General features: G+C 39.4%; 1 protein-coding gene across 1 annotated transcript in view; it reads left to right on the top strand.

The window, feature by feature from the left end:
* cntn3a.2 (contactin 3a, tandem duplicate 2) overlaps positions 1-22384 on the top strand; it is a 106281-nt gene that overhangs the window by 32550 nt on the left and 51347 nt on the right. The window contains exons 4-9 of the mRNA XM_048178857.1: positions 7995-8170; positions 12330-12422; positions 13022-13225; positions 15696-15798; positions 16271-16455; positions 22134-22270. Coding sequence (XP_048034814.1) covers positions 7995-8170; positions 12330-12422; positions 13022-13225; positions 15696-15798; positions 16271-16455; positions 22134-22270 — 898 coding nt within the window. The remainder of the gene's footprint in view (positions 1-7994; positions 8171-12329; positions 12423-13021; positions 13226-15695; positions 15799-16270; positions 16456-22133; positions 22271-22384) is intronic.

The raw sequence follows: 22384 nt of genomic DNA, 5'->3' as shown, positions 1-22384 counted from the left end.
CCCCAAACTCCACCTTCATCTCAGGTACCTTGCCCTATGTAATCATATCCTATATTTATTCACTGGGGGGGGGGGCGGGGGGGGACTTCCCTCACGGCTCTCGCCTGCCCTACTCGTCACATACCCCCATCGCCCCTCGCAGGCCGGGGGGTACTCCCGAGACTGCGCTCTACTTCCCCCCCCAGGGCCTGTCTCAGCGGCCGCAGCACCTGGGGGTAAGGACAGACGAGACGAGAGAAAAGGAGACGGAAGCACAGGGAGCGACAGAACGAGAGAGGGAAGAAAGGAAAAAAAAATTCTTGGTCCGGTTCCCGGACACACTGCCGCTCAGCCAGCCGAGAGGCTCTTCCTCGCGGTGCCAGGTGATGGCACTGGACGCTCGGTGGACGGCCCGATCCTCGACCGCCTCCTGGCGGCCGGCAATGGCTCCTCCGGCTGAGGGCAGCCGGCAGCAAGTCCGCCGTCCCCTGGTCTTCCCCTTCATGGCGGACGGCAGCAGGCTCCGGCCCGCTGCGAACAGCGGCAACTCCTCCGCTCCCTCTTGGACGGCAGCCACTCCACCTCGTCCCAGGAGCACGGCAGCGAGTTTTCCGTCCCACCTGTCACTAGGCTCCAGCACCACTGCCTCGGGCAGCCTCTCGCGGTCTTCACTCCCGCGCTGCCCGAACTCCGCAGCACGGCGATCCCTCTCAGCAGCGAGGGCTCTTCGACAGCATGTCCCTCCTTCCTCCTGGGTTTCGGCACCAATGTAACACAGTTCGTAAATACGGGAAGAAGGAGGCGGGAACCGGCGAACATTGAAACCATAATCTTTAATAAAATAAACAAAGAACAAAACGAAAGTAATGTGTGGCCGGCAGACGTCCGCGTGGGTCTGCCGGCCACACAAACATAATAAAACATAAAATAAAGTCCAGGCCTGGTCCTCTCTCGTCCTTCGCTGTCGTTGCTCCTCCTTTATGCTTCCGGAGCTCCTCCGTGAGAGACCGAGGCCGGCTCTCGCCCGCCCTGCTCGTCACATACATAAACAGTACCTGAGATTATCATTATCATACTTTGTGTTGTTGTTCCAGCTGCGACATTGCAAAAAAATAATAACAGTTTCTAAAATAGAATCAACCCATGAAGCAGTCACGGCTAGTTAGGACAAAAGCTCTGATTAACATTGAAAAGATACGGCACCGCGCGATCGTCTACGGATCGTAGTTGATCCGTGATCCGTGACAGACCAGGCCCCATGGTTCGGCACGCAAGCTTTTCGCTGATTAATTGCTAAGTTTCAAATTTTACCTCAAACTACTTCAGAATGCTGCTGTCCATGATCGCATCAAGGATCAGACAAATTTGCACATGCATCTTGAAAAGCGGATGTTTAGAAAAGTGCTGCGGCAAGTTTTTGTGCCATATAGTGGTTTAAAGAAAAATAAAATCAAAGGTGCCTTTTGCCCTGTTGTACCCTACTAATAGCACTTCTATTCTATTAAATAAACTTCTTTTTTTGTAAGGGTACTATATAGTGCTTTTCAAGTTGAATTAGAATCCTTGTGATTCAAATAATGGAAGTCAATGGGTGCCGTCACTTTGAGACAGCAAAAAACATACTCTGTAAACCCTAATGCTCAAAATACTTAATTGTTTTGAGTAGGACAAACTTAAATTGAACAAATTAGTTCAGTTAAATTAACTGTTATGAGTATTTAGAACTTTCTTTTGAGTTCACAGAACTTATATATTTTAAGTAAACTGAACTGTATCGTAGTCTTGAGTTGTATGAACTCATTTCTTTTTATTTAGACTTTAATTTAGACTAACTTAAGTTTAACTGAAACTGGACTGGGATTTCTATTTCTCAGCATGCTTTGCCCATGCTAAATGCTTAAAGGGTTACTTCAGGATTTAGCATTAAGCTTTGTATTAGTAGAATACCACCAGTATTTTCGAATTACCGTGCTTTCCCCCTTCATATCAGCCCGAGATGAGAGATTTATGCATTTTTATTCTGTAAAAAAGCCTCCGATGACGCAAAAATCGTCATTTTGCGTCATCGGAGGCTTTTTTGGCCAGAGGCTTAAAACTACAGCCAGTAATAGCAAGTAGTTCGGCATTTTTTCGCCACGCCCATAACATATGCGCGTTTGAGGCATAGGTTTGAGGTTACTCACGGACATAGATCAAAGATTTTATCAAAAGTGGGTGTCACAGTTATATTTTTAAGCTTACAGTAACATTATTTTGTTATAGTCTGCACTACATCAGTGGTTCATCTCGCAAATTTATCGGTCTCTGCAGTCATCTCAACCAATACAACAACAGGCTTTTGTGGTAAGTTAGCATAAATAGATAAATAGACTAACTCAGTTTTACAGAACAGTGGCTTTACTTTGATAACAGTCAACTTATATGCAACTTATATGTAATTGTCTATCTAACGTTACTTTGCTAAGTTTGCAGTTTCACTGCTACCTACAACACTACATATAGGCTACTGTGTTATCAGAAATAAGAGTCTAGTATCAGCGAGTCTTACCTCTAGGCGAATACGCTTAGGCCGTGTGTCCACCAGAGCGTTTTTAGCCAGCTGAAAACGCTAGGCGCTCTGCTTAAAACGTCCGTCTGTGAGCGCGCTGTGAGCCGTGAGAGCGCTTCTGCAGCGCAGCGTTTTTTTTCTGTTGAGACGCTTTGTTGCTATGATACGGAATATCCATGTCACTGTTTACTTGTAAATGATTTTGCAGGAATTTGTTTCAGCCTTAGGCCGTGTGTCAATTTAGCACCATTTCGCTGTAAATGTATGAACTAACTCACGATTGTAACCGATAGGCGTGGTTTGGGCGTGGCCTCGCAAGGGCAGCGAAACAAGTGCATTCTGGGAGTTGTTGTCTTTCATCCACATTAGTCAAAAATACATTTTCTGCCTTTTCTCAGTCTAGAAAGCTCCAAATTCAAAAATAATTTCACATTTCTACTACATAAATGACCAATTTTAAATACACATTCATCTTTCCAGGGGTGAAGTACCCCTTTAAATTAGTCTTTAATTTTAGTGGGGTTTTTTGTGCAAAATTAATGGATAAGGGAGATTTACTAGTGATTATTGTTTTGTTATGCTAATTTAGAAGAGTTTCTGTTAATGTGGGTTTTTGGAGAGTTACCGTCAGGGTGACGAGCGGTGCATGCTTCTTGGTTTGAGAGCAGACAAGTTATATGTTTTAAGTTGCTGTACTCATTCAGTAAGTGCTATACCATGCTATTGTTAACATGTTAGCAAATTAGCAAGTTGGCATTTTTTTTATTTTCTCATTAGAGTTTACAGTGAAGTAAATACCTCATTTAATTTGGAAGACCTCAAAATAAAAAAAGTTAACTAACTAAATATTTTATGTGAATTGCTATCAAACTGTATGAGTTAGCTAACTCAGTACTTCAAGTTAGGAGCAATTATCATGCATACTACTAACTTAAAACTTGATAGTTCTGCTTACTTAAAATTGGGAACATCATAACTCAGAAAAATGATGTAACTGATTACCTCAAATTTTTTGAGTTAGCCCAACTTATTCGGGTTTACAGTGTATGCAGACAAAACTAAATTAATAGATACATTGAGGTCTTTAGAAGTGAAACGATTAGTCTATGCAAGAAACAATTTTTACAGCATTTTTACCTGTAACCCACAGCCTTGGCAAACAGTCCTGAACACGAATCTGGAGCTCGAGCTTCCTATCACATAATGACGTATGCATGGGAGCGATCTCACAAGTGAGCTGATGCTGTGTTTGTTTACAGTGGAGAGGGAAGACGCGTGTGCTGTATTGTTCATCAAAATCGTACATACTTGTGCTTAGCCTGGATGCCACAATCTATATCTCATTTGGGAAGATTGACTTTTCATAGATTCTCAGTGTTTGTCAACGTTTCTCATTAAGTCATTATGAGACAGGAAGATTGTGCTGCAGACTGTCGTGAATTCGCTCAGGACCCTTTGCTGAGGCTGTGGATTACAGGTAATAATGCTGTAAAAAAAATGTTTCTTGCATAGACTGGTTGTTTCACTTCTTAAGACCTCAATGTGTCATCAGGAGCTGCGGGTATTAAATTTGTTTTGTCTGCATATGTTTTTTTTTTAAATCTCAAAGTGACGGCACCCATTGACTTCCATTATATGAATCACCGAGGACCACAGTTTCAGCTCAAAATATCTTCTTTACTGTTTTCCAAATTTTCATTTTTGGGTGAACTATCCCTTTAATACTTTCATACTTTCCAAATGAAATTTTTCAAAATGAGTCCAATGACACAATCTGAGGTTGCATAATTTTATATCATCAGCATAATTATCATGAATATGTTGGTATTATTCAATATATCACTCAGTTCTAGTGTATGCAGTTCATAAGTATGTGTTCTTGTTTTGGTTGTGTTTTGAAAATCAAAAAAGTATTGAGACCAGCTGGCCTGCATTGCTGGCCCACAAATGTGTGTGTGTGTGTGTGTGGAGGCAGAGATTGCTCCCCTGGAGCATACGCTGGCTGTCACAGCCAGAGACTGGTCTCCAGAGTGGTCCACAGGTGTTGAAGGTCTCAGCACCATGAGGAGTGCAGAGAGATGAGCAGATGAGCCTGGTGCTTTGGAGCCCATACCAGCAGTCATATCAATGATGCTGCCCCCCCCACATACAAAATTGATATGAACAGCAGGGTCAACTCGAGTTCAACCTTAGCCACACTGGAGAAACAGCACTTTCCAGAAAAGCCCTGAGGCGAACGTAACCCCACTTCACACCTCCCTTCACTTGATCTCCGTTTTCTCCTGATATCACATCCTTCGCGGATGTGTCACCTATTTGCCACTGTGTGTCAAGTGCCCTTGATTGGGCCTCACTTGCCTCGCTACTATTTTTACCCAACTGAAAACCACGTATTGACGTCGAACGGCTCTTATTTGCATCGCTCGTGAAAGGCCTCGCGTTAGAAGCCACTGATTATTTGAACAGAGCGGAAAAGCTATTACATTCTGAGATGTCTAGAGCGTTTTGTTCTTGGCCCTTACCCTGATCCTTGGTATGTTCCTGACACATACAGCTGCTCTTTGAGATAAACATGGTGAAAAGAAAAGATAATAAATATACATGGGTGAAAGCGTTAAGAAGCTGTGACTGGAACCAATGCATCAAGTCAAGTAATATTCCGTCATATTTGCTCAGTCATGGATGTATGGTTAACCTGTTGTGCCATCTACTAAAGCTGCACTAGACAGTATGTGTATTCTTAAGAATAAATTTGTGAATTTCACAGTGTGGGTGGTGGAAACCAGCTCATGTCCTTCCTTGTCAGTAATTTTCCCTCTAAACTGTGCCTGTTGTTTTGTTGCTCCCATGAAAAAAAATCTGTGCGGAAGACTCAAAAACGGTTTCCATCTGAATTATAGTTGTTGCTGTTGCTTTGCTGTATGGAGCTGAATGCTATTTCATGCATATGGGATATGATTAATTACATACACAACTATCACAAAAGCTGCAAACATTCACTGATGCTCAAGAAGGCAACGTGATGCATTAAAGGGTTAGTTCACCCAAAAATGAAAATTCTGTCATTAATTACTCACATTCATGTCATTCCACTATGGAAGGCCGTAAAGACAAATATGTCTTTAGATGATACGTGTACAGACGTTATAACGCGTGTACACGTAATTGCGGCTAAACACGTTATTCACGAAATCTCAAGATTTCCGCTATCAAAATAAAAGTCACATCCACTAGCACTGCAAACCCTACATTTTTTTTTTTACTTTAACCACATTTAACAGTACATTAGCAACATGCTAATGAAACATTTAGAAAGACAATTTACAAATATCACTAAAAATATCATGTTATCATGGATCATGTCAGTTATTATTGCTCCATCTGCCATTTTTCGCTATTGTTCTTGCTTGCTTACCTAGTCTGATGATTTGGTTGTGCACATGCAGACGTTAATACTGGCTGCCCTTGTCTAATGCCTTTTATAATGTTGGAAACGTGGGCTGGCATATGCAAATATTGGGGGCGTACACCCCGACTGTTACGTAACAGTCGGTGTTATGTTGAGATTCGCCTGTTCTTCAGAGGTCTTTTAAACAAATGAGATTTATATAAGAAGGAGGAAACAATGGAGTTTGAGACTCACTGTATGTCATTTCCATGTACTGAACTCTTGTTATTTAACTATGCCAAGATAAATTCAATTTTTCATTCGAGGGCACCTTTAATGTCTGTACAATCCACGCATTATAACGTCTGTACACGTAACATCTGAAGACGGGATATTTGTCTTTATGGTCTTCCATATTCCACACCTGTAAGACCTTCGTTCATCTTCAGAAGACAAATTAAGATATTTTTGATTAAATCCGATGGCTCAGTGAGGCCTCCATTGATAACTAAAGACATATTTAAAACAGTTCATGTGACTACAGTGGTTCAACCTTAATGTTATGAAGTGACAAGAATACTTTTTGTGTGCCAAAAAAACAAAACAACAACTTTATTCAACAATATTCAGTGATGAGCGATTTCAATGCTGCTTCACGAATCTTTTGTTTTGAATCAGTGGTTCGGAGTGTGTATCAAACTGCCAAAGTCACGCCCCCCAGTGGTGAACCATTGAAATTTCGAAACACTTATGATGTAACGAAGCCTCGTTAACTGAAATCATGTGACTTTGGCAGTTTGATACGCCCTTCGAAGCACTGATTTGAAACAAAAGATTCGTAAAGCTTCGAAGCTTCATGAAGCAGTGTTTTGAAATCGCCCATCACTAGATATTGTTGAATAAAGTCGTTATTTAGTTTTATTTAGTTGGCGCACAAAAAATATTCTCATCGCTTCATAACATTAAGGTTGAACCACTGTAGTCACATTAACTGTTTTAAATATGTTTTGAGTAACATTCGGGGAGATTTGAAAGTGTTAATTATCTTGCTGTCAATGCAGGCCTCACTGAACCATCGAATTTAATCAAAAATATCTTAATTTGTGATCTGAAGATGAATTAAGGTCTTACGGGTGTGAAACAACATGAAGGTGAGTAAGTAATGCCAGAATTTTCATTTTTGGGTGAACTAACCCAATCAGAGAATTCGTCATCTAAATATATTTTTAAACTCCTTATCCGGTAAATCATGAATACCTGGAAAAGTTATGGGGCTTTCAAATAATTTTGTGGACAATGGGGGGCCCTGGAGTCCAAAATATTGAGAACCACTCACATTTAAGACTGTTTTAGCATTTACACCTCCATTAGCTTCTTTGCATCCACTGCTCTTGCTAGTGAATTAACGCATAGCATTTGGCCCTTTTTCTCTCAGCATCTGTTCCTGGGGTGTGCAGACACATGGGAGTTCAACCCAGCTGACACCCTGTCAGAGTAAACGACTAGCGAGGCCTCAGGATCCTCAAATGATCTTGCGCTCTTTGAAAATCTGTCCGTATTAGTGGGCTGGCCTCTGAAATGCGTGCTACTGGTTAGAGCCTCAGGTGGGCTTGGGTCTTAATGATTGGTGTAGATGAGGTGTGAGGAAGTGGAATTGATGATACTCTCTGGCGCTAATCATCACACAATGAAAAGGACCGCAAAAGGAGCTGCGGGAAACCTTTTAACATAAGCAGTCAACATAAAATCATTTTACCGCTGTAATATGATGCATTTCCTAGTGAAACAGGACATTCAGTGAGAAAAATGTAGATGGGCTTTTCTATACCACAATGCAGCTGGATTTTCATAGGCAGTTCAGGTTTTGAAATATTTCTTTTCTTATTGAAATGAATCAGGGATGAAGTGTAATACCAATCTGATTCAGCTTTGTAATGATACATTGATATTCCACATGACATTTGTACATCCAAAACAAAATCAATTTCAAAGGTTATCACAAAAAATCACTCAAAATCAGCCGTTATCATAACACATTGAGCTGTGTGCACTATTATCTGTCTGTTTGTGTGTCTGTAGGTGGTCTCTGAATGGCACCTTGATTAATCTCAGTACCGATTCCCGTCGACGGCTATCCGGAGGGAATTTGGTCATTAGGAGTCTGGACCGGGCCCAGGATGGAGGAATATACCAGTGCACTGCCTTCAACCCACAGGGAGCAATTCTTAGCAGAAGAGCTAGCCTCCAGTTTGCATGTGAGTCACCGACTGTGTGTTAGCATGCTATATTAGCACTTCAGCCACTCAATGCAGGGTGACAGGTGTTAAAGTGGATGCTGTCAATATTGGACTAGCTTAAAGAATGAGTAAAATGGGTTATCAACATCTTAATGCAGCTAATGTAAACATAAGTATAGCTCCTACAGGAAAATGAATGATTATGAATATCAATGATTGTATTGTTATATGTATATATATCCATAGCTCTAGTGCACATACATTTTTGTATGTTTGTATAGACACTGAAAAATACATTATTAACATACATACGTACAGTATAAACAACTTTAGAAATGTTTATAAATCTTTTTAGATTCATAAAATATTGAATTTGTGTTATAAATTGGTTGATTTATGTTGCATTTAATGAATGACAATAATTAAATATGTACAACTCCATTACATTTAACTCGTTTAACTAATTTAACTCAAAATAAATAGGTATATATACATAGTTCAGTCATGAAACTCTAGATGGCGCTGGCTGATGGGCCCTTAATGCAAGCTGATAATTACAGCATTAGCTACTTGGCACAAGCTGATTGGTCCATGTCACTAATGCAGCCAATGAGCTTGTTGCTCACACATTTAAATGGCTGGTTGGTTACGTTCACTATAGCAGTTTGCAGCGCGCTTCAGAGTTCCTCTAAAACCTACACCTTCCCCAGCTCCACCTGTATAGATCTGCTATGGCTTATTGATATATGCTATTTGTTACTGCGTATCGGGGTATGTATTGGCAATAGCAAGTTCTGTACTTGCTCTGCAGCAGCAGCAATAATCTACAGCAGAAGCAATTCAGCAGCAGCGTAGCAGATCTATTCCGACAAGACCAAATACATTAACATTGTCATATCCATTACCATGTTAAAAATCTTCTGAGAGTTGTCATGATTGAAATAATATTATATTGAAAAATTGTTGTGTACATTTTAGCTCATGTCATTAGCCAACGAGACATACTTCCTATTCCATGCAACCACATATATTCTTACCCTATCCTGCGATTGCCCTGCTGCATGATTAGGAAAACTTTTGTTTACCCCTCCTCCTCCCCAGCTCCACCTGTAGAGATCTGCTGTGGGGGGATTTAATGTATTTTTCAGCAGCATGCCATTTATCCATGCTATTTTAACTAAGCTGAACAAATTCTTGTATTTGTCCATGCTATTTTAACTAAGCTGAACAAATTCTTGTATTTGCTCAGCAGCAGCTGCTGCATAGCAGATCTTGTCTGCTGAAAATCGAGCATTCTATGCCTCATACCAATAAATGCTGGTTAAATAACTCTGAGAGCTGTCTTGATTGAACTAATAATAATAAAAATAATCAACAACAAATGCAAACGCTGTGCATGGACAACCTTTGCCAGTTATATCATTTTACAGCAGTGAACAATTCATTTTAATGGATAAAATGTATCTGAAAATAGTGCAGGTCACAGTGTGAGCAATGTGCGGGAAAAATGCACAATCCAAGCTGCCCAAAACATGAAGATGCGTCATGTTAAGTGTTACATTAAGCGCTTTAAATAAACACTTTAAGCATATAGTTTAACGTGGCTTGCCCTGTAAAGTGCTTTGACAGATATTTGTACTGTTTAATGCATTTTCAGACCAGTGAATACCTTACATTTGTTGTCTCCCATGTACCTCTACAGTTTAGCCTGCTATAGTTTTTTTTTTTTTTTGTATGAAAAGGTTTGAACATTATCCTTGTTCTGAGAAAACCTTTCATTTAAACTCTACCTTCATTTAATAGCTTGAATGTGTTCAGTTGTTTGTCAGAAGTTAAGACGGGATAACAGTATTCACTGGCTTCTATTGATAATAGCAGTTTTGGCTATGTCAGCAGTTCAGATGATTAGAGTCCAGTTGAGATGAATAATGGGGCCTTCCACATTAGTTTATTTTTTAATCGCCCCTACAATCTCATTTTTTCTTGTTGACTTTATAATGAAACACTTATGAACCAATATGTGATTAATGTAGAGCTTGTTGGCGAGAATGACCGGAGGACTCTACGAATACGCTTTCCGCATCTCATAGGACGTGACCTCAATGGTTTCGTCCACCATTTGTGCGTAAATTGGAGTCAAGGAAATTAATGAATCCCCAGACACCTGGTGTTCAACACAATCCATTGGTCTCCATGCTGACCTGTATTTCAGATGTCTGTTCCTTCACTTTGTATGCTTCACCTCTTGCATTTTATCAATTGTATATTGATAATAACCCACCGGCAACACATAAGGAGACATCTATGGATGGGCTAAGCACGGATTTTAAACAATCTGAACCATCTCACCGGGTCAACAACAGTGAGATCAGACCAGAATACCTGCTGACCAAAGCTCAGGCAGTCAGGTTGAGATGAAATAGGGTGTTGAAAGAAAAAAAAAAAAAGACTTCTGGCAAGGTTAGAAGGCAGAGAATGGAAAATGAAGAGATCAACCCATTTCTCTGATTCTGATTCTTCAAGTGATTTCTTCAGCTCAATGTTTTCTCCTCCGGCATCACTGGAGAAACATCCAGCCAGTGAAGTCAGATCTGGAGGATCCAGAACACCTGCTGACCTATCTGCTCCATTACTTGGAGAAACATCCAGAGATGATGACCATCCTGGACCTTCTCACAGAGACAACAGTGAGGTCAGAGCATCTGCTGACCAGAGCAGCCAAGTCGAGACTAAGAGGGGAAAGAAAAAGAAAGACTTCTGAACACCCAGAAACTGAAGGCAAAAAGAAGATCAGACCAGAGATGACTAATAAATAACATTTCAGACCAAAACATAGCGATAAGTGACAAAGTGAATAAAAATCTGATTGGTCTGTTATGCCGTAGATGGCATTTTGCTGGCATGGTTTGCATTCACTTGTCCCCTTGGAGGGAACTTTATCCTATAATGAACCATTTCTATCCTCATGTGAGTGGACTCTTCCAGGATGGTCCCCATCCATAGGGCTCGAGTGGTGACAGAATGTTTTTGATAAGTATGAAAATGGTGTGAATCTCATGCTATGGCCATCGCAGTCACCGTAGTCTCAACCCATTTGAACACCTTGGACCAATGTGTTAGACAGCACTCTCCACCACCAATGTCAAAAAAACAAATAAGGGAATATCTTTTGGAAGAATGGTGCTCCATCTCTCCAGCAGAGTTCCAGAGACTTGTAGAATCAATGCTAAGGTGCTTTGAAGCTGTTCTGGCAGAATATGGTTGTCATACTATGTTGGTTTTTCCTTTATTTTGTCACCCTCTGTATCTTACATTTGACAGTTGGATCCTGATCTGTAAGGATTAAAGGGATAGTTCACCCAAAAATGAAAATTTTATGTTTATCTGCTTACCCCAGGGCATCCAAGATGTAGGTGACTTTGTTTCTTCAGTAGAACAAAAATGATGATTTTTAACTCCAACCGTTGCAGTCTGTCAGTCGTATAATGCAAGTCAATAGGAATTTCATCTATAAGAGTCAAAAAAAACATGCACAGACAAATCCAAATTAAACCCTGCGGCTCGTGACGACACATTGATGTCCTAAGACATGAAACGAACAGTATTTATATCATTTTTTACCTCTAATACACCACTATGTCCAATTGCCTTGAGCATCCGGTGTGTGAGGTCTGAAAACGCGCTCTGATGCCGGAAGTGATGTCTCGCGCTTTGCTTCAATGAGAGCGAGACATCACTTCCGGCATCAGAGTGCATTCAGTGATATAAATACTGTTCGGTTTCTCGCACAAACCGATCGTTTCGTGTCTTAGTGTCGTCACGAGCCGCAGGGTTAAATTTGAATTTGTCTGTGCATGTTTTTCTGACTCTTATAGATGGAGTTCCCATTGACACGCATTATACGACTGACAGACGGCAACGGTTGCAGTTAAAAATCATCATTTGTGTTCTACTGAAGAAACAAAGTCACCTACATCTTGGATGCTCTGGGGGTAAGCAGATAAACATCAAATTTTCATTTTTGGGTGAACTATCCCTTTAAAAATGGTTTGCTGGTTTACGAATGGTTTACTTATAGTTGTCTCTACATATTAAGCTGAGATAGAAGAAATCAGCTCTAAGGTGCTCACACATCTAGCACTGCTGTATCTTCTGACTGTTTTTTCATACCTTTCAGACTTGAATTTAAAAACGCAAACAAAAAGCGCTGTCTCTGTGCGAGAAGGCCAGGGGGTAGTTTTACTCTGTGGTACACCATCATATGCAGGAGGTAAGGCTTTTATAGTATATACTTTTTTGGTTTATAGTTCAGTCTAGCATAAATATGCAGTATACTTATGTGAAATAAAGAGCAATGACTTTTATAAGTGTGCTCTATGGGATTTAATACGTGGTTTGTATGGGAAGAGCTTGCACACTTTGTCAAAAGCAAAATAATTTTTTAGAGGCCATGAGATGCAAAGACTTTAACACAATAAGGTGTTCCTTGCATCTTGTGGCCTCTAAAAATGTTTACAAATTTGCAGGACTTCAAGTAAGAGTGCAAGTTCATCTCACTTGATCTTTGAGTCTACGCTCCTGACACCTATTGGGTCCAAGTATTTTATATATATATATATATATATATATATATATATATATATATATATATAAATGGACATTCTTCATTGTGTTTTATAAAGATACCAAAGATATCATGCACCTGGGTCAGATTTCAGAAGTGCTACTGGGAAAGAAAAGTGGGATTGGTGCCCTAATGATAATACCAAAAAGTACAAAGAATTTCTCATTCTAGTTCCCTAGAGTGTTTGGCTAGCCTAGTTCATTTGTTTTGAATTATATATGTTCTGTGTCTCATCTCCTTTCCAGATCTCTCATTTGCATGGGTCTTTAACGAGTACCCTTACTTTGTTCAGCAAGACAGTCGTCGCTTTGTCTCTCAGGAGACGGGAAACCTTTACATCGCCAAAGTGGAGCCTTCGGATGTGGGTAACTACACGTGCGTGGTGGTAAACCGTATCACAAAAGGCAAAGTCCTCAGCTCCCCGACCCCTCTGGTACTACGAACGGATGGTAAATATCAACTTTTGTTTTTTTTTTTTCAGTGGGCAATTTAGTAGGCAGAAGCTGAATCATAATATCAGCTCTAAAGGGTTTGACTGACCTGTTGATGCAGTTGGCATCAGATTTGTTTGAATTGTGTCAGAGCACTTAAGAGGTCATTCCAGCTCCATCTTCCACCCCGTAAATATAAAATTAAATAAATCAACCGCTTTAATGTAGTGTAGTATGCGTGTTTGGCGTGCTGTTCGAGGGGAGGCTCCGAACTCGGAATTTGGCCCAAACCCAGAGTACTCCCCTCGTATCCCTGGCTAGGATAGAAACCAGCCAATAGTGATGAGTCGGGGTGGCAGAGGGATGCTGAAAACTGTCGAGGAACATAGGTGAGTTGTCTATTTATATACTGTATATAGGCCTCCTCTCATGCTGACTGGATAGATCATTTGAACGTGTTCCTCCCAAACTTTGTTAATAAAACATCATCAAGTGAAAATAATATAATTAAAACTTCATTAACACAACCCTGCTCAATTAATATTAAATATTAGAAAACATCAAGAGCTCACACTAACTAAATTGTTAACATGTTCTTATGCAACATTAGAAACAAGCAGTATTTAGTTGGGCTTACATGGGTTTCATTCCCATGGTGGAATAAACGGATATATGTTTTTTTGTAATAAATTAAGTAGAGGGATAATTTACAGTAGTAGGAATTCATTTGGTTCCATATTATATTTCAATGATTCAATCAGCTTGACTTCAAAGCATTGATGAACACCCCACCCCTTTCAGTTTAAGCACTGACTAAAAAGGTCCAGTTTCCACCTGGTATTATGATGCATTTTGGTCAATCAGATCACAAGTAGATGAAGGAGACATTCCTGTTTACACCTGGTGTTTTAATCCATCTTTTTTGTCCACTTTCGGCCACTTTTGACCACTTCTGTCCTGATTTCTTCAAGGGGAGGGTCTATGTGTGGGTAAATGTATGGGCTTTTTAAGATCTTTTGATCTAATGGACTAAATAAGCTTGCACAATTTACATATGAATGCAACCGGAGACTACGGAAAAACATAGGGAGAGCATCAGCTTTTGTTTCTGCTCTTATAGCTGCAAGACCACAGTGAACGCTGTGAGTGTGTGTTAGAAATGGTGGAGAACATTGTGCTTGGTACGTTTTTCCGTCTTCAAACCAAACTTGGGTCTTCAGCCAACAAAGTTTAAATCCTGTCTGGCTAGCACACTTCTCATAATGTTTATGCATTAAGTCAGCATAGGCGGAGAGTAGGCAGTCTTTTGCAGCTGTTCGAATGCATTCGACCACATGAGCATTTCCACTATGAAAGCAATCCCGTCAATTGCGTTTTCGACTACCTCTGGAAGTGGTCGAAAGTGGACAAGCTTAAAGTATTTTAGATCCCGTTTACATCTGTATTTAGTGTTGTCCACTTTGAATTGGATTGATGAAAATGCTTCTTAATGCCAGGTGTAAACAGGGCCTAAGACAAAAAAGATTTTTGAAAAAATGCTGAAAAAAAAGATTGCAAAGTTAGAAATACTAAACTAAATGCAATCTTTTTTGTACATTTTGTAGTCATCAAGCACTCGTAACATTATTGAATATTCTTTGTCTGTCTGGGAGAAGACATCCCACCTGCAGATGGCAGTATGGTGTGAGATGCCACAAAGGTTACTGATACCAAGGATTCAAAGTTTGGCTTGTTAGCTTTAGCAGTCAGCCTTGCTGGTAAATGTTGTAACTACATCATCTGGTTAACAAAAATATGCATATACCCATACAAACAAGTAATTATTACATCATAGTAAATGTTTTACTTGGTACAAATTTGTAAAGTTCTATTTTTCCCTGTCAGCTGTTCTGTTGATTCTTCAGCTGATGCTATAATTACAGAAAATATAAAACTAAAATATGAACTAATTTGAAAATAGCTTTTGAAAATAGCATTCAAATCAACAAAAACAGCAATGCATCTGTCTTTGTATTTAGACTTCAAATATAACACTAATTTATTTTGCTTAGGATTTGATAGCAACACCGAAACTCTTTCGTTTGGTGTCGACTTGACAGCATGCAAACACTTTTTTTTTTTTTTTAAACAAAAACAGTGTAAATTAGTTTTTTAGCAGCCATAGTTTCATGGACAACCCAGTTTACTCTCCAAGAAACGCTTTCACAGTCCTAAATATACTTTGCCATACAGTAAACATAAACAATGGCTGGATAAAATATTTACAGACACTGTAAAAACTGCAGCAAACACCACACCTCTCTGCGTAGTGTCAGACTCCAGATTGGTATGAATTATTTGTTGCCTTTGTTTTAGCTGCTTGTTCTCAGAAGAAGCCGCCATTCACCTACTAACACTGTTTTGTATTTATCATATAATGTATTCTCTATTATTATACATAATCAGTGAATGAATTATGAATGGAAAAATAACAGTTTTTTCCTCATAGGCGTAATGGGCGAATATGAGCCGAAAATAGAGGTTCATTTCTCTGACATGGTTCCAGCTGCAAAGGGATCAGTTGTGACACTGGAGTGTTTTGCTTTGGGGAAGTAAGTGGAATTCTTCACCCTTTTGTAGTTACCGATGCCCGACTTTTAATGGTACTCTGCCATTGAGTTTAATGTGTTTTTCAACGTGGCCCTTTTCCACCTCTTCTCGCCACCTTTTAAACATGCTTGTCAAAGTCTGTTTGGGAAATACCGTATAACAGTCTAGTTTTTGCCTTGAGGCAATTTTTCTGTCTCAATTGATCCCATTAGTGGATGAGCCATATACGTTTTCCTTGCAAAAAGAAATGAGATGGTGTCTTATGAGGAAATGTATCTCATTTAGAATGTTAGAGCTGAGATATGAGTAGGAACGACAGTAATCTACAAAATAATGAAATTATACAAAATTTCCATTCTTTATCTTCATCTTTTGTGTTCCCCTATCTCTTTTTCTTTTTTCTTCTCTTTGTAGCGTTTTCATTTTTCTCTTTTGCAAGATTACTACTTATCATAGTTTTTTTCATACATTCAGCCCAGTTCCAGAGATAACGTGGAGGAGAGCAAATGGAGTGCCGTTTCCTAGCAAGGTGAAGATGAAGAACTCAAATGTAGTACTGGAGATTCCCAGTTTCCAGCAGGAGGACGCCGGAGGCTATGAATGTGTGGCAGAGAACAAGATGGGAAAGAACACTGTGCAAGGACGACTGTCTTTCCACGGTATAATTATTTCACTCATAGTACTTTTACTGTATATTTAGTGCATATTTTATTAACCGTTTTTGCTATAACAATGACCAGGATTTTGCAAAAAAATATTGTATTCAGAATTTTACAAATAATCCAATGCAAGCTAGATAATTTTCTGCCGTGACACAACAGTACCCCTCCACTGTGGTATAATAACGTAAATGGTTTTATCATTATGGTGACATTGTACAAAAACTACTGTAAAAATGGCTGAAAGAATGGCAATGAGTTGCCAGAAATATATCGTAAATACAGACTGTAAATATATTGGAAAAAATGTACAGTGTGTCCATGGTGCTATTATACTACACATGGTTTGGTTGTCCATTGTATTATTTTATAGTACTGTTACTGGTTGTCTTTGCCATATTGTTTCTTAAAGGATTAGTCCACTTTCAAATAAACTTTTCCTGATAATTTACTCAAAAGAAATGAAGGTTTTTGATGAAAACATTCCAGGATTTTTCTCCTTATAATGGACTTCAATGGCCTCCAAATGGTTGAAGGTCAAATGACAGTTTCAGTGCAGCTTCAAAGGGCTTTAAACGATACCAGACGAGGAATAAGGGTCTTATCTAGAGAAACGATCCATCATTTTCGAAAAAAATACAATGCCAAAACCGCATTTCCGTATTCTCCAAAAAGTTTACGCTGTATGTCCTACGCCTTCCCTATTCTACTTACGGAACGAATGCAGCGGCAGTTAAATTTTTTTCCGTAAGTAGAATATGGGAAGGTGTAGGACATACAGCGTAAACTTTTTGGAGAATACGGAAATGCGGTTTTGGCAGGAGGCACTTAGGAGGTGAACATTTGTTTATATAAAGCATATACATTTAATTTTTTTTTCAAAAATGACCGATCGTTTCGCTAGATAAGACCCTTATTCATCGTCTGATATCGTTTAAAGCCCTTTGAAGCTGCACTGAAACTGTCATTTTGACCTTCAAACGTTTAGAGTCCATTGAAGTCCACTATAAGGAGAATAATCCTGGAATGTTTTCATCAAAAACCTTCATTTCTTTTCGACTGAAGAAAGAAAGACATGAACATCTTGGATGACATGGGGGTGAGTAAATTATCAGGAAATTTTTATTTAAAATTGGACTAATCCTTTAATGCTTGCTAATAATTTAAAACATACTTAATGTATATTATTGTCATAACCATTCAAATTCTTGCCAGCGTTTACCATGAGGAACCCTGCCAGTTCAGTCATTTCACAATTGCAGTGAATTGCTTTCTGATAACTTTCTGCCCTGCTTGGACTTTCTTATATTTTCCATAACCGCATAGTAAAGACCAAAATAAACTGAGCTCACGTAATGGATTTGGCAGAGTTATGTTGAATCGTGCCAAGACTCAGCAGTGCTAAATGCTATAATTTGAGACACTTTTGTTGATCCAGAAAGGTGTCAGATGGCAATAGTTACAATTTATAGAGCCAAATCATAGATAGAGAGATACAAACCCGATTCCAAAAAAGTTGGGACACTGTACAAATTGTGAATAAAAACAGAATGCAATGATGTGGAAGTTTCAAATTTCAATACTTTATTCAGAATACAACATAGATGACATATCAAATGTTTAAACTGAGAAAATGTATCATTTTAAGGGAAAAATAAGTTGATTTTAAATATCATGGAATCAACACATCTCAAAAAAGTTGGGACAAGGCCATGTTTACCACTGTGTGGCATCCCCTCTTCTTTTTATAACAGTCTGCAAACGTTCTGGGGACTGAGGAGACAAGTTGCTCAAATTTAGGAATAGGAATGTTGTCCCATTCTTGTCTAATACAGGCTTCTAGTTGCTCAACTGTCTTAGGTCTTCTTTGTCACATCTTCCTCTTTATGATGCGCCAAATGTTTTCTATGGGTGAAAGATCTGGACTGCAGGCTGGCCATTTCAGTACCCGGATCCTTCTTCTACGCAGCCATGATGATGTAATTGATGCAGTATGTGGTCTGGCATTGTCATGTTGGAAAATGCAAGATCTTCCCTGAAAGAGACGAACGTCTGGATGGGAGCATATGTTGCTTCTAGAACTTGGATATACCTTTCAGCATTGATGGTGCCTTTCCAGATGTGTAAGCTGCCCATGCCACACGCACTCATGCAACCCCATACCATCAGAGATGCAGGCTTCTGAACTGAGCGCTGATAACAACTTGAGGTTGTCCTTGTCCTCTTTAGTCCGGATGACATGGCGTCCCAGTTTTCCAAAAAGAACTTCAAATTTTGATTCGTCTGATCCACAGAACAGTTTTCCACTTTGACCACAGTCCATTTTAAATGAGCCTTGGCCCAGAGAAAACGCCTGCGCTTCTGGATCATGTTTAGATATGGCTTCTTTTTTGACCTGTAGAGTTTTAGCCAGCAACGGCGAATGGCACGGTGGATTGTGTTCACCGACAATGTTTTCTGGAAGTATTCCTGAGCCCATGTTGTGATTTCCATTACAGTAGCATTCCTGTATGTGATGCAGTGCCGTCTAAGGGCCCGAAGATCACGGGCATCCAGTATGGTTTTCCGGCCTTGACCCTTATGCACAGAGATTGTTCCAGATTCTCTGAAACTTTGGATGATATTATGCACTGTAGATGATTATAACTTCAAACTCTTTGCAATTTTTCTCTGAGAAACTCCTTTCTGATATTGCTCCACTATTTTTCGCCGCAGCATTGGGGGAATTGGTGATCCTCTGCCCATCTTGACTTCTGAGAGACACTGCCACTCTGAGAGGCTCTTTTTATACCCAATCATGTTGCCAATTGACCTTAATAAGTTGCAAATTGGTCCTCCAGCTGATTCCTTATATGTACATTTAACTTTTCCGGCCTCTTATTGCTATCCTGTCCCAACTTTTTTGGAATGTGTAGCTCTCATGAAATCCAAAATGAGCCGAATATTTGGCATGACATTTCAATATGTCTCACTTTCAACATTTGATATGTTACCTATACTCTATTGTGAATAAAATATAGGTTTATGAGATTTGTAAATTATTGCATTCCTATTTTATTCACAATTTGTACAATGTCCCAACTTTTTTGGAATCGGTTTGTAGATAGATATTTGCTTTATAATGGATGGATGGATGGATGGATGTTTAGTTAGATAACAAACATGCATGAAGAACTTATCTCACCTCTGGTGTGTTATTCATTTCATTATATTTGAGGTTAATTACGAATGCTTGTTATTAGCAACTCAGGCGCTGCAATTAGGTCACCTCTAATTATCAAGCCATTTTACTCTCCAATTTATTCATTATTTTACCTTAGTTTTATAAGATCTAACTTCAGTTGCAAATCTAACACCAAAATCTGTTTCAAAGAGATTCAGTATGGACAAATTGTAAGTCTATCTGGAACTCAAGCACTCATTGCCCCATTTTTTGAGACAAGATATGACTCAGTGGATTATTAGGCACTGGAAACAAGCATATGAGAATCATTACCTGCCATTTTCCATTGATACAATAACAAGAAGAACAGGCCTCATCCTAATGATGTGGATATCACTAGCTACACGCAGAATTACAGTGTGCAGTGGCTGGTTATAGTGTGCTAATAAGTGATTGAATAGCAAGATGAAAACAGCATATATTCCCATGATAATTGATAGCAGAACAGCTACTCGATATCTTATAGGTATGGGAACCTTTCGCATGTGCTGTGTTATTGATTAAAAAAAAACAAATATATATATACACAAAGAAGGAAAAACCTATCAGTGAAATACAATACAAAAAAACTCTGGTGCAAATCAGCATAGGTCTATTGCATTTGACTGCTGGGATTTAAAAGGTGTTCTTTCCACTCACATTTGTGTACACCACTTCTAAGCTCAGTTCCCTGATGAAATGTTGTTATGGTGAATGCGAGTTCAAGGTTTATTTATGACTTATTGAGAAGATTAGAGGGGCAGGTGCAACTCTGACCTTCTTCTGAAAAGACCTGGCCTCCACGAAATGATACAAAACATAAAAGCTTTTCTTCCCAGTGCTGTCAGAGTGCAAGTGTCCTTGTATAATTCAGACTCTTTGAAAAAGGCCAAAGCACAAAAAAAAGATTTGCTAACAGTTGCAAGGTTGGTCAGCTCATGTGTTTCAGATGCTTGCGTTTAATTAATTCTTGGGAAAGCTGATCAGTTTTCTTGATGAGTCAATCACTATGTGACTTCGATCAATCAATTAAGTGCTTAGTTGCCACAAAACCTGCAAGCATTGTTAGCAGGAATAGTGATTGATGATTAATCTATAGGCATGCTTACATGGACCTTGTGTGATTGGTGGGAATCTACATCACAGAACATGAGAAGAGTGTCACATTATAGAACCATGTGATGGTTCCATCATGAATTCAGACAGGACTGTTACAGAAATTGGGGCATGAATGGAAACCTGCCACCTTTTCCATTGGCAGGAAGACAGATAGATCAAGTAATTATTGACATTTTGTGCTTTCAATTAATCAGATAAAAGAGTGTCCATGCCTCAGCAAAGCCAAACTCTGAAATCGTTGTATATTTAGGTGGTTGCTAAATCAAAACAACACAACCCTGAGTCTCTATGATATTATAGTCTATATATTTAAGTGCTATAATCGGTTCCCCGGTGCATCTATCAACCCAGAAAACATGAAAAAGGACAACCCAGTAACTTTGATTTGGTAAACCTTTCTCTGCAAACATGTGAAAAAACGAGCCACTCAGATTTTGCTCCCTTTGTGATGTAGGAAGGGGATCTTAATATAATATTACGGCCCCTTAATCTGCACGTTTCCACCCACGGCGCCATCATTTTGTTTTCACAAGTGAAAACGGTGTACCAGTTCTAACACCATGGCAAAATTTTGAGTAAAGCATGCTAACTGTTCTGTCGTTGGCTGCACAGACAAGCACAGAACATTATTTAGAGTCTCGTTAGCTTGGATAGCTTGCAAGTTGTACCTGGCAAGCTGGATTGCTAAAAAAGGAGCATTTCTGTCCAAGTGATATTTTGGAAAAAATATTAGACCATTCAAAGCATTTGATAGCAATTATAAACGTTAGCCTGGTGTGTATGGCTCTGTTTGGCAAACAGGTACGCTATGTATAGTGGCCGTCCATACGGCTTTTGCACAAAAGATTAAAATGACGGCACATGCTAGTGGATGAGTTGAATCAACTCCACAGCAACTACATAAATTTATCCACTAACCATTCAGAAACGTCCAGTTTCATTCTAAAAGTTGTAACTTCTTCCTGAGTCTCTCCATCAGTGTCGACTCCGGTTTGAACAATGTAAGGCTGAACACCGTTACTGACAATCCTCATTTTGGCTGCATGAGATTCTCCAGCTTTGTTGTTGTTGAGCAACCGAAACGTGAGCTGTTAAAGCTCCGCCCTCTTCTGGAAAGGGGGCGGGAGCAGCAGCTCATTTGCATTTAAAGGGACACACACAAAATGGCGTGTTTTTGCTTACACCCAAATAGGGGCAAATTTGACAAGCTATAATAAACTATCTGTGGGGTATTTTGAGCTGAAACTTCACAGACACATTCTGAGGACACCAAAGAACCATATTACATCTTGTTAAAAGGGGCATAATAGGACTCTTTTAAAATATGCAATTAAAATGATTTACTTTTGTTTTTTAGCAAAACCTCAGTGGGTTCAGACGATGCGAGACAACGCTTTGTCAATTGAAGAGAGATTGTTTTGGGAGTGTAAGGCCAATGGCAAGCCCAAGCCTTCATACAGCTGGCTGAAGAATGGAGAACTGCTGGCAGCTGAGGTAAAATTCAAGCAGAGCAAGGAGTGTTGTAGTTGTAAAAAGATCTAGGTTGACAGTGCAATGATTCTCAGGTCAAACCTCAGCTGGAGAGCTCTGTTAAATATATATAACACA

Source organism: Megalobrama amblycephala, linkage group LG24, assembly GCF_018812025.1.
Source record: "Megalobrama amblycephala isolate DHTTF-2021 linkage group LG24, ASM1881202v1, whole genome shotgun sequence".
NCBI lineage: Eukaryota > Metazoa > Chordata > Actinopteri > Cypriniformes > Xenocyprididae > Megalobrama > Megalobrama amblycephala.
The sequence above is the reverse complement of the archived record's forward strand: the minus strand, read 5'-3'. Positions and strand labels throughout refer to the sequence as shown.